Source organism: Chrysemys picta, chromosome 9 (assembly GCF_011386835.1).
Source record: "Chrysemys picta bellii isolate R12L10 chromosome 9, ASM1138683v2, whole genome shotgun sequence".
In the NCBI taxonomy this organism is placed as follows: domain Eukaryota; kingdom Metazoa; phylum Chordata; order Testudines; family Emydidae; genus Chrysemys; species Chrysemys picta.
Window position 1 is genome coordinate 55,890,436 of NC_088799.1, and position 13,075 is coordinate 55,903,510.

At 45.7% G+C, this 13,075-nt stretch overlaps 1 protein-coding gene across 9 annotated transcripts in view; it reads left to right on the top strand.

The window, feature by feature from the left end:
* Nucleotides 1-13,075, top strand: part of PASK (PAS domain containing serine/threonine kinase) — an 86,084-nt gene that overhangs the window by 20,373 nt on the left and 52,636 nt on the right. For 6 of the 9 annotated variants that reach the window (XM_065557063.1, XM_065557064.1, XM_008164878.4 and 3 more), the window contains 5 exons: nt 512-693; nt 2,623-2,790; nt 3,488-3,613; nt 9,796-9,930; nt 11,161-11,360. In XM_065557063.1, coding sequence (XP_065413135.1) covers nt 512-693; nt 2,623-2,790; nt 3,488-3,613; nt 9,796-9,930; nt 11,161-11,360 — 811 coding nt within the window. Of the gene's footprint in view, nt 1-511; nt 694-2,622; nt 2,791-3,487; nt 3,614-4,855; nt 5,432-6,497; nt 7,101-9,795; nt 9,931-11,160; nt 11,361-13,075 lie in introns of those variants that run through there. The other 3 variants (XR_010590388.1, XR_010590387.1, XM_065557065.1) reach the window with 3 other exon arrangements.

The window sequence follows — 13,075 nt, forward strand, 5'->3', positions numbered from 1 at the left end:
CTGCTAGCATTTAATATAGCACTTGAGTTGTGTGCTCGGAGACCTTTCATCCACTCCTACAGTTTGATCCAACAGCTTCTGATGTACAGCTCCCATTTATGTGTCACCTAAAGGCTGCATCCATAGCTCCCCCTTTGACAGGCATTTTCTTTAACCTGCCATTTCTAAGGGTGCAGTCACTGCTCTTCTGTGGGTGGTTATTCGAAGAGTCTCTAGAACACTTGCACTATTGTCTGCCACCTTCTAATGGCCAAACCCTTAGTTAGGCTTCACTTAATTCTTACTTGGGCAAACTCCCATTGACTCCAGTGGGAGTTCTCTGAGTAGGGGCCTCATGATTTGGCCCTAAAATAGAGCATCTCAAGCCATCATTTCAAATCTTCTAAACTTGGGAGTGTGAGTTATAAAGCTGGTCTCAATGCTTTCTCTGCATTGGTAACTTTTTTCTTTACCCATGTTCACTGTTTAAATGGGTCTGAATATCTTTCTGCTGGGATTTGTGTTTCTGAAGGTATACTTTTTGAAGTGAAGCATGTAGAATTGCAGGAACCTGCAGCTCTCTTCTGTGTCTGGGTGGTGAGAGACCTCCTTCAGAGCCAGAAAGAAGCAGCAGCAAGGACTCAGCTTCTGCTCTCCAGTCTAGCCAGTTCTTCCCAGTCTATAGCGGATCTCTCCACACTCAGCCTGGGGGAAGTGAGTATCTCTGCCATCATGTAGTGCGGGGGTGGCCAAACTGCAGCTTGTGAGCCACATGCGGCTCTTTTACAGTTAAAGTGTGGCTTGCGGAGCACCCCTCCCCGCTTTCCCCCCATTCTCCGCCTACCAGACCTGGGGGAGAGTTCTAGGCTTCTGTCCTGTGGTGGGATGGTGGGAATAGGGGCTTCTGCTAGAGATGACTGGTGCCTGCTGAGTTGGGGAGGGGGGGGCATAGTTTAGAGGTTCGGCTTCCCAAACAGCTTGAGTCACAACCCCCAGGCACATCCCTCCTTGCCCTCAGTGGCCCCTCCCTGCAGTTCCCAGGTATTTGCTCCTTGTGGAGTGACAGAGCAGATACCTCCCACGGGGCTGAAGCTCCAAGACCCTCCCCCTCCCCACAAGGCTGAAGCCCCAAGCCCTGGCAGATGCACCATTCTCGAACTTCTAAAGATTGTCACATGTGGCTCAGAGGGCCAGTAAGTTTGGCCACCCCTGACTTAGTGTTTGAAAATGCTCCTCAGTTCTTGCTGCACCCTTCTCAGGGTGAAGCTGAAGTGAGAATTTTTTTGATGTAATGTGTATCGCAGGAAGTATTTAACTGTAATGAGAGGGACAAAACAAAGTAGTTTTAACTACTCATTCAAATTTTGGATTTTTTCTTGGTGCACCTTAATGATTTAGAGGACTTGGTAACTTACTGCATTAAGCTAAATTAATGTAAGGATAACATAAAATGATCTAAGTGCATCTAATATAAATGCCCTAAAACCATTTTAAATGTATCTGTTAGAGCAGAGGTGGGCAAACTATGGCCCGTGGGCCACATCTGGCCCGCGGGACCCTCCTGCCCGGCCCTTGAGCTCTCGGTTGGGGAGGCTAGCCCCCGGCCCCTCCCCCGCAGCCTCAGGTCACCGTGCTGCCAGTGCTCTGGGTGGCGGGGTTGCGTGCTCCTGCTGGGCAGTGCGGCTGTGAGAGCTGCCGGGTGTAGTGTATTAAATTGCTCCCTGTAGGAATGTGCTACTTATGGAGCACCAGCACTGGCAGCCATCCGTAAGTAGCACATTCCTATGGGGAGCAATTTAATACACTACAGAACAAGGTGACAGTCTATGAAACTTAAAGGGCGTTAAACTTCGAACTAGTGAAAGAACGGTGTCCTTGGCCTCTGTTTGCCAGAAGCAGGGAATGGGCAACAAGGTATGGATCACTTGATGATTACCTGTTCTGTTCATTCCCTCTGGGGCACCTGGCATTGGCCACTGTTGGAAGACAGGATACTGTGCTAGACAGACCTTTGGTCTGACCCAGTATGGCTGTTCTTATGAACACTCTTGATATGGTGTTTATAGCTGTGGAATTCACTGCTGAATTTTAGGTCAGTGAGACAAACAATTGTGACTGAGTTTAAAAACTTGTGTGACTCTGATCCTAATGGTCAAGTTAAAACATGAAAAATAATCTAAATTCTTGTTCAGAATGTAACATGATCATCTATGCTTGGTGGTAGTTGAAGAAGACAACTTTCTCCATACACAGCAGTTTACACAATTATCTAGGTACATTTTCTTCTGTTTCTTCTCTTTCCACTGAAGTGTGTGGTATTGACCACTGCCAGAGTTAGGTTGCTGAACTAGATGAACCACTCTAGTTCATTTTGGTGATTCCGGTGACAATGACAGCTTTTGGATGATTTAGTTGGGGATTGGTCCTGCTTTGAGCAGGGTTTGGACTAGATGACCTCCTGAGGTCCCTTCCAAACCTGATATTCTATGATTCTGTGATTCATTGGAGTTAAAATAACACATTTTCACAACTACAGTGAAAAAGCATCTTCCTCTAAATATCTTTTCTTTATATCTCTTTATTTTATAAACCTCACTCACTGGTTCATTTCAGTTTTTTGGTGTCTCTTCCTTCTTATTCCAGGTGATCAGGACAATGCCATTGTTTGAAAATTCCCAAAGAGTTGAAGATCTGGAAAGATTGAGGGCATGTGAGGGAGAATATGCAAAGAAATATGACACTGTCAATCTCATTGGCAAAGGAGCTTTTGGCTTTGTCTGGACTGCCAGATGCAAGAAAGATAATAAGGAGGTTAAGGAGGAAAAATTTCTTTAATTTACTTTTCTAGTTATTTTTTTCTTTTATAATATGACCGTTTATTGCAAGAGCAAAGGTTATTCTGTAATGAAATGTCAACCTCAGATTATCAAAAACACAAAATTAAATCTGACGTTTTTAGCTCTTTAAAAAGACAAACAGAAACATACAAAAGAAGTAACAGGTATTGACACTGATGTAATAGGTTCTTTGAAAAGGATATATTAATCTCTCTATGTGGCCAGCCTCATTTTGTGACTGGTAACCATTTTGTATCTAATTCAGCCCACTGAAAGTCTGAGAGCAGTGGTATTGCAGATCTTAACAATGCGGTAGAATTAAGTTATCAGTAAGCAGAGAGGACAAACTGCAAATGATGGCGCAGATCCTGCAAAGATTTAAGAATATGCTTAAGCTTTACACACTGGAGTAGATTTACTGAAGTCCTGGGGCCCTAGTTTTGATCCGTGGGAGAAGTTTTATAGAGTTCAGTGAACCATCTGAAAGCAAAATGGGGAGGTGTATGTTAAGAGCAACGAATGCAGTTGTGCTGCCTATCCAGTGTAGATCTGGCTTTTATAACTATTAGCAGCTTTCTGAGCTACTGGCAATGGCCTTTTAGTGAACTCGTAGAGAAAATAATCTTTATCTTAATCATCCAGGGCCCTCTTGCATTATATTATTTGTGTAGGTTGTAGTAAAGTTCATTTGGAAGGAGAAGGTGCTAGAAGACTGCTGGGTAGAGGATCCTGAGCTGGGGAAAGTTACTCAGGAGATCGCAATCCTGCTAAAGCTGCAGCACCCCAGTATTATTAAGGTATAGTATAATACAAAGCACACAGCTTTTAAGGTACAGTGATAGTTTGAATTATTCTTCACTTCCTTCCATCTTTCAAACCGATATTCCATCAGGCTGTTGTCTAGTACAGTGGTCTTCAAACTTTTTTTGATCGCGCACCCCTATCAGTAAAAATTTTTTGAGCATGCACCCCCTGCTGCGCCGAAGCGCAAAAAAAAAAAAAGCGCCACTTGGACTCCCGCCTGAACTGCCAAAGCGCCAAAAAAAAAAAAAAAAGCGCTCCTCCTGCCGCGCACCCCCAAGGATCCTCGCACGCACCCCACTTTGGAGACCACTGGTCTAGTAGCTAATAACTCTTACTGACATTTTCTTAATGCAAAGTAGACTGTACAGTAAATGCTGTAAAATTGCATGTTTAATATATAGTATTGACTCTTTAAAATACACCCATCACACTTATCTGGTCAAATTAGTTCATCAAAATTATCAATGAAAGATAACTAATAGTTGATTCTTTTTAAATACCATTTCAACCCCCCACAAGGAAAAACCAGTATTTGGGGAATAAAGTCTTCCACATGTGGAACTCTGTGTCCTTCCTGATTTTTTTTAGTAGTGATCATAACTATATACAAAAATGTAAACACTAACTTAGCGTTACTAAATTGATTCTAGGCTTATGGCAAACTGACCAAACCCACTCTCTCATCACAATAAACCCTCTGAAGTCTGTTACAGACTTATTAGACATGGCTCACTTCAAAAATCTTCAGAGTAGCAGCCGTGTTGGTCTGTATCCGCAAAAAGAACAGGAGTACTTGTGGCACCTTAGAGACTAACAAATTTATTTGAGCATAAGCTTTCATGGGCTACAGCCCACTTGGTCGGATGAAAGCTTATGCTCAAATAAATTTGTTAGTCTCTAAGGCCTGGTCTACACTACGACTTTAATTCGGTTTTATCAGCGTTAATTCGAATTTACCCTGCAACCGTCCACACAACAACGCCATTTATTTCGAAATAAAGGGCCCTTTAAATCGATTTCTGTACTCCACCCCGACGAGCGGAGTAGCGCCAAAATCGATTTTAACATTTCGAATTAGGGATAGTGTGGCCGCAATTCGATGGTATTGGCCTCCGGGAGCTATCCCACAGTGCATCATTGTGACCGCTCTGGACAGCAATCTAAACTCGGATGCACTGGCCAGGTAGACAGGAAAAGCCCCGCGAACATTTGAATTTCATTTCCTGTTTGCCCAGCGTGGAGAGCACAGGTGACCACAGATAGCTCATCAGCACAGGTAACCATGCAGGCCGATAATCGAAAAAGAGCACCAGCATGGACCGTGAGGGAGGTACTGGATCTGATCGCTGTATGGGGAGAGGATTCAGTGCTAGCAGAACTTCGTTCTAAAAGACGAAATGCCAAAACTTTTGAAAAAATCTCCAAGGGCATGATGGAGAGAGGCCACAATAGGGACTCGGATCAGTGCCGCGTGAAAGTCAAGGAGCTCAGACAAGCCTATCAAAAAACAAAGGAGGCAAACGGTCGCTCTGGGTCAGAGCCGCGGACATGCCGCTTCTACGCCGAGCTGCATGCAATTCTAGGGGGGGCCGCCACCACTACCCCACCTGTGATCGTGGATTCCGGGTCGGGGATAGTCTCATCAGCTACACCTGAGGATTCTGCCGATGGGGGAGAGGAGGAGGAGGATGAGCTTGCAGAGAGCACACAGCACTCCGTTCTCCCCAACAGCCAGGATCTTTTTCTCACCCTGACTGAAGTACCCTCCCAAGCCAGTATCCAAGACCCTGACCCCATGGAAGGGACCTCAGGTGAGTTTACCTTTTAAAATATAAAACTTGTTTTAAAAGCAAACAGTTTTTAATGATTACTTTGCCCTGAGGACTTGGGATGCATTCGCGGTCAGTTCAGCTACTGGAAAAGTCTGTTAACGTGTCTGGGGATGGAGCGGAAATCCTCCAGGGACATCTCCATGAAGCTCTCCTGGAGGTACTCCAAAAGCCTTGCCACAAGGTTTCTGGGCAGTGCATCCTTATTCCGTCCTCCATGGTAGGACACTTGACCACGCCATGCTTGCAGCAAGTAATCTGGTATCATTGCCTGACAAAGCCTGGCAGCGTATGGTCCCGGTGTTTGCTGGCATTCAAGCAACATCCGTTCTTTATCTTGTTGTGTAATCCTCAGGAGAGTGATATCACTCCTGGTAACCTGGTTGAAATACGGGAACTTAATTAAGGGGACAGAAGTGGCCATTCCTACTGGGCTGTTTGCCTGTGGCTGAAAATAAATCCTTCCCTGCAGTTAGCCAAGCGCAGATGGGAAATTGGCCCTGAGCTTTTCGCGTTTGGCTAGCAGGGATCTTCCCTGTTACCAGCCATGCGGTGGGGGAAGGGGTACCGTGATCATCCCAGAGAATTTATGGCGGGAGGGAGGGGCGGGGGGGGGGTTAGTTTGGTTCCTGCAGGGATCTTCCCTGATACAAGCCACGCGGTGGGGGGAGGGGTACAGCGATCATCCCAGAGAATTCATGGTGGGAGGGGGGGGTGGGGTGGTTAGTTTGTTTTCTGCTGCTGCTGAATGTTAACAGAAAAACCGCAGCACTCTACGGGCTTTGCTTGGTATGTGGGAAAGGAGGGCGCAGAAGCCGTAAGACAATGGCTTACCATGGCTGCATGCAAGCCGAATTCTGTTGCCCGGACCTGTGATCTCTAGCAGCAAAGCCACAGGCACTCAGTATTAAGAGGCAAAATGCGACCTTGCACAGAAATCACATGTGCTATGTAATGTGAATAGTGTTGGTCACCGTGAAAGAGTATAAGCATTGTTCTGCAAAATGTATCTTTTTAAACAATTCTCTCTTCTTTCCCCTCCCTACAGCAGCTGCAAATTCCTCAAGCCTCCCTCCTCCATCCCGAAGGCTATCACAGATAAGGCGTCGTAAGAAGAAGACGCGAGACGAGATGTTTTCAGAAATTATGGAATCCAGCCGCAGTGACAGAGCTCATCTGAATGAGTGGAAGGAAATGGTTGCAAAGTATAGGAAAGAAGCCAGTGAACGTGAGGACAGGAGGGACCAACGTGAGGAGAGGAGGGACGCTCGAGATGAGAGGTGGCGGCAGGAAGATCAGAGGAGGCAGGATGCAACGCTGGGGCTGCTGCGTGAGCAAACAGACATGCTCCGGCGTCTGGTGGAGCTTCAGGAACGGCTGCAGGAAAACAGACTGCCGCTACAGCCCCTGTACCCCCCTCCCCCCTCCCCATGTTCCGTATCCTCCTCACCCAGACGTGTAAGAACGCGGGGGGGGGGGAGGCTCCGTACACCTTCCCATTCCACCCCAGTGGACAGCCCAAGCAAAAGGCTGTCATTTTTTTAACCTTTTTTTAGTGGCCTTTTCCTTCCCACCGATCCTCCTCCCAAATCCCACCCGGGTTCCCTCCCTCTTTTTCTAATCTATTAATAAAGAATAAATGATTTTTAAATGATAGTGACTTTATTTGGTTTGAAAGCAAGCTGGGGGAAGGGGGAGGGTGGGTTCCTTACAGAAAATGAGTCAATAAAGGGGACAGGTATTCATGAAGGAGAAACAAACAGATATTTCACACTGTAGCCTGGCCAGTCATGAAACTGGTTTTCAAAGCTTCTCTGATGCTCAGCGCTTCCTGGTGTGCTCTTCTAATCGCCCTGGTGTCTGGCTGCGCATAATCAGCAGCCAGGCGATTTGCCTCAGCCTCCCACCCCGCCATAAAGGTCTCCCCCTTACTTTCACAGAGATTGTGGAGCACGCAGCAAGCAGAAATAACAATGGGGAGATTTCTTTGGCTGAGGTCAGAGCGAGTCCATAATGAACGCCAGCGACCTTTTAAACGGCCAAATGCACATTCTACCACCATTCTGCACTTGCTCAGCCTGTAGTTGAACAGCTCCTGACTCCTGTCCTGGCTGCCTGTGTGTGGCTTCATGAGCCATGGCATTAAGGGGTAGGCTGGGTCCCCAAGAATAACTATTGGCATTTCAACATCCCCAACGGTTATTTTCTGGTCCGGAAAGTAAGTCCCTTGCTGCAGCCCTTTAAACAGAGTAGTGTTCCTGAAGACGCGAGCGTCATGAACCCTTCCCGCCCAGCCCGCGTTGATGTTGGTGAAACGTCCCTTGTGATCCACAAGTGCTTGCAGCACCATGGAAAAGTACCCCTTGCGGTTTATGTACTCGGTGGCTTGGTGCTCCGGTGCCAAGATAGGGATATGGGTTCCATCTATCGCCCCACCACAGTTAGGGAATCCCATTGCAGCAAAGCCATCCACTATGGCCTGCACATTTCCCAGCGTCACTAACTTTCGTAGCAGCACCTGAGTGATTGCTTTGGCTACTTGCATCACAGCAGCCCCCACCGTAGATTTGCCCACTCCAAATTGATTCCCGACTGACCGGTAGCTGTCTGGCGTTGCAAGCTTCCACAGGGCTATCGCCACGCGCTTCTCAACTGTGAGGGCTGCTCTCATCTTGGTATTCTGGCGTTTCAGGGCAGGGAACAGCAAGTCACAAAGTTCCATGAAAGTGCCCTTACGCATGCGAAAGTTCCGCAGCCACTGGGAATCGTCCCAGACCTGCAACACTATGCGGTCCCACCAGTCTGTGCTTGTTTCCCTTGCCCAGAATCGGCGTTCCATGGCTAGAACCTGCCCCATTAACAACATGATCTCCAAAGCACCGGGGCCCGTGGTTTCACAGAATTCTGTGTCCGTGTCCATGTCCATGTCCTCCTCATGCTTGTTGCTGCGCTGCCGCCGCTGCTGCCTCCTCGCCTCGTTTTTCTGGTCCTGGCTCAGCATAAACTCCACGAGAACGCGCAAGGTGTTTACAATGTTCATGACTGCTGTCTTGAGCTGAGCGGACTCCATGCTTGCCGTGGTATGGAGTCTGCAGTGTTCACCCAGGAAAAAAGGCGCGAAATGGTTGTCTGCCGTCCGTTGCTTTCATGCAGGGAGGGAGGGAGTGAGGGAGGAGGTGAGGCTGTACTCAGAACCACCTGCGACGATGTTTTTTGTCCCATCAGGCACTGGGATCTCAACCCAGAATTCCAATGGGCGCGGGAGACTGCGGGAACTATGGAATAGCTATGGGATAGCTACCCAGAGTGCAACGCTGCAGAAATCGACGTTAGCCCCGGTACTTGGACGCACACCGCCGAATTAATGTGCTTAGTGTGGCTGCATACATTTCGACTTTATACAATCTGTTTCCCAAATTCGAATTATATAAATTCGGATTAATCCCGTAGTGTAGACATACCCTAAGGTGCCACAAATACTCCTGTTCTTTTTTTCAAAAATCTTGCGTTCTAACTATTCAGGTCAGAAGAACTTGGCAAGATTTGGCATGGCTTGCCATCTTTACTCAGAGGCAATGATATAGATGTGAGCCAGATTGTTGCAACAGTCTTTGGAGAATTAGGGGCATTGTAACATTGCCTTACTGAATTCTGTGGTGTCTATGTTCAGACCATACAGGGGTTCTCTGATTCTGTCAGTGTTCAGAATTCCCTCCAGACATGCTGGCTTAGTGACATGAAAGAGACCATTTTCAATTAAGAGTGGATTTTTAATTAGTCTGAGATGTCTGTCACGATCATCAAATCCTTCATTTGATTGTCCCTGCAGTTAAAGAGAACAGTAGCTAATACCATTAAACAGAAAGTCTTGATTTATCTTGTAAAGGATTTAGGACTGAATTCCTGACTCCTTTACCTGCTATTTAGGTTTTAGGAGTATGCAGAAGATAGCTAATTCTCCTCAAGACATGAGAAGCTTATTTTGTTAAAATTTACCCTTCTTGGGAGGTTCATGCTGATCATCACAAGACTGAGGAAGCCTTCCTCTGAATTTCTTGTATACTTCAGAGTTCAGTGTTCAGAGGAGACTTTTTATTTCTGGTGGCAGTGATCTGGTGACACGAGAGCTTTAGACCAGAAACTGATGCTCCCTTTCTAAATTCTTGCCCCGCTTACCCTGGATGATTTTACAAGTTGGGCAATTAATGCTGACAGTGCTGTATGTTTAGAGAGATTTAATTCCCTAAAGATTATAATATGCTTTTACCACTGCCCTTCTTGGAGGTTAATGTCTGTAGAATGCTGTAAAGATAAAAAGCATTATAAGAAGTGCCTGTTATTTATAGGTGCTGGATGTATTTGAAAATGGACATTTTTTCCAATTAGTGATGGAGAAGCATGGATCGGGTCTAGATCTTTTCACATTCATTGATAATCAGCCTGACTTGGATGAGCCCTTGGCAAGCTATATATTCAGACAGGTGAGAGCTACTTTTGAAGTAAAGCGTGTTTCTGAGAATGTGCCAGTTTGACAATTATGATGGGGGAAACTTGGCTAATACAAAAATCCTATTTCATTGGAAAGTTGAGATAAGATTAGTCAATTAATCTATAAGCACTGCTCTGTTTCTATGATAGTGTGTGGTATTTAGAGAGTACCACTTGAACATTTTGGAAGGCTGATTTCTAGTGGTCTGAAATGTCACCCATAATAACCTTTAAAAGACTGCTGCCACAAGTGGGGTAACATTAAGTGAGGTTTCCCCAAGTCTGATTAATAAATCAGGTATTTTTACGTACTTTTCCTTTACTGCTGGCACACAAAGGTTTGTGTAAACTGAAACTCCCCCTTACTTTTCTGCTCTGCCTGCTTGATTGGATTGTGGTGTCACAAAATTAACAGAATTGTTTGTTTGCAAATTGTGATGCTATACTTAATTATGGCATCACAGAATGAATTGTGCAGAAGGAAGTGATTGAGGGCTTGTCTACCCTTGAAACGCTGCAGAGCTGCAGCTGCATTGCTGTGTCTCTTGAGCATAGATAGTACCTGTGTCAACAGGAGGGGTTCTCCCATCAGTGTAGTTTACCACCTCTCGGGCAGGTGGATTGCAAGGAAGAATTCTTCTGTCGACCTAGTGCTGTCTATATGGGGAATTAGGTTGGCTTAACTGTTGCTCAGGGATGTGGATTTTTCACATCCCAGAGCGATGTAGTTATATGACCTAATTTTCTAGTGTAGACCAGGCCTCAGTATTTAGGAGTGAGTTATCTTATTTATATAAAAGTTCACTCCCAAATACTCAGACTTTATAAGCCTGCAGTGATGGGGAAGGAAATGTGAGAAGACTAAATTATTCTTTGGTCAAAATTTTGGATAAAAAAAAAAAAAAACCTTTCTGGATTGTGACTAATCATTGGTGCTCCTAACCCCAGGGGATGAACAAACAACATGGCTAAAAGGCACCCTAACCTTACACATTTGGAGAGCGCAAAACCTTAGTTTGCTTCCAAATATATTTCCCAGAGAGCATTACTGCAATACAATGACAGCCATCCCCAGTTGGAGGCAGCTCCTCATCTTGTATAGATGAGATGTAAACAAACCCCCCAAATATGCCTATCAGCGTTCTGTTGTGTTCTGGATTATTCTGGATAAGTGTCCCTCATGTAAACTTCTTTGTATTGTGACCTCACTCTTTGTGCTTCAGCTAGTGTCAGCAGTGGGATATCTCCACTGCAGAAATATCCTCCATAGAGACATCAAGGATGAGAACATCATCATTGCTGAAGATTTCTCAATCAAACTGGTGGACTTTGGCTCAGCTGCTTACTTGGAACCTGGCAAGCTGTTCTACACCTTCTGTGGGACAATTGAGTACTGCTCACCGGAAGTCCTCTTGGGCAATCCGTACGTACTGGACCTGAGTGAAAACTGCTCTTGTGTTCCTTGTTAGCAATGCACTTGTAAGGCCGGGGCAAAAGAATGACAGAATGACGTTTAAACTATTGTCATTAGCATCTATGCTAGACCCATTGAAATAAATTGGGTATTTCACACCTCAAAGCTCTGCTTTCAGGTACTCTGCAAACTCACAGACATTGCTGCACGGGTTGCACTTGGCTCACATAGTTTGAAGATTTTCTTCACTACTGTTGCAGAGACTTCATTCCTCTCTTTCAAATGAAAGCTGAGACTGGGTAACAATTGAGAAATCTGTGGGCCCCTGCCCATTAGTCCTTCTTGCCTCCTCAAAGGGGTGCACCCTCACATTGGGAAATACTGCTTTAAGTTTGGTCAGTTGTCCAAATGCAATCTAAGCATCTCAAAATGTCTTGATCATTTTCCATACATCTTTTATCAAGATCATAAAGGAATTCTCCTCTGCACTCAGCACAAGCGTGAATGTTCCCAGCCAAAGGGGGACTAACTGCCTGGTGTGATTAGAATGCAAGTGCCACTTCAAGCTGAACTAGTGGTGCTCATGCAGTGCCTTATTAAAAATAGCATGCCGGGTGAGCTTCTGGCTGCCATGCTGTACAACCAAGTTAAGGAGCAGGTTTAAGATTTTTATACCTAGCCTGGTAGGGTCTAGGTGAGTCATATCACAATTTAATCTGTTCTGTGTTTCTCACTATCTACATCTACATCTTAATAGATGGGTCTTGGTGACCCATCACCCCTCCCATTCAAGCCTGTTTATGAACACAAATCTCTTTGGCAAGTACAGCAATTGTTTACATAGAAAAACAAGGTATCGGGGAATTATTTATATTGTAGCTGTCCTTTAACTTGCCGTATTTTGAAGAAAGACATTTTGTCATTTCCCATTCCCATCCTATTCTGTCCCCCTTCTCTACTTGCTTTCTGGCACGTACTTCTCTGCTGCTTGATCAGTTTGTTGTCCTCTCCTTGATCATGCTGTCCTGTAGTCTGGGCTTCCTCTCTTACTACATGTATCTCCCTGCCGATTGGTTCATTGCTCCCCCAGACACAGGGTCCAGGCATCGGTTTGTCTCATTCCCCATCTCCTCTGAACGTTCCTTTCCAAGTGGAGGTTAGCAGGTTATGGATTCAGCCTCTGAAGAAGAATTGCAGTTCGTTCTCCTGGGAGCAAGGACTACTATTAGGGACATGTAGGTTAGCTGTTCCTCCTTGTTTCTAGCTTTTCACCTGAGTCCCCTCCCCAGGTTCTTCTTTCTAATTAAATTTAAAAAAATTAAATGAATGGAGATATCCTATCTCCTAGAACTGGAAGGGACCTTGAAAGGTCATCGAGTCCAGCCCCCTGCCTTCACTAGCAGGACCAAGTACTGATTTTGCCCTAGATCCCTAAGTGGCCCCCTCAAGGATTGAACTCACAACCCTGGGTTTAGCAGGCCAGTGCTCAAACCACTGAGCTAATGGAAAAAACTTGACATGTATAGCAGCAGCTGGAAAAAAGGAGGCAAGCCAGTCCTTTCTCCAGGGCAGCAGCAAGCGCTTTGTGCAGTCCACGGTGTAGGAACAGCTACTTTGAGTAGACCGGGGTAGGCAACCTATGGCACGCGTGCCGATTTTCAGTGGCACTCACACTGCCTGAGTCCTGGCCACCGGTCTGGGGGGCTCTGCATTTTAATTTAATT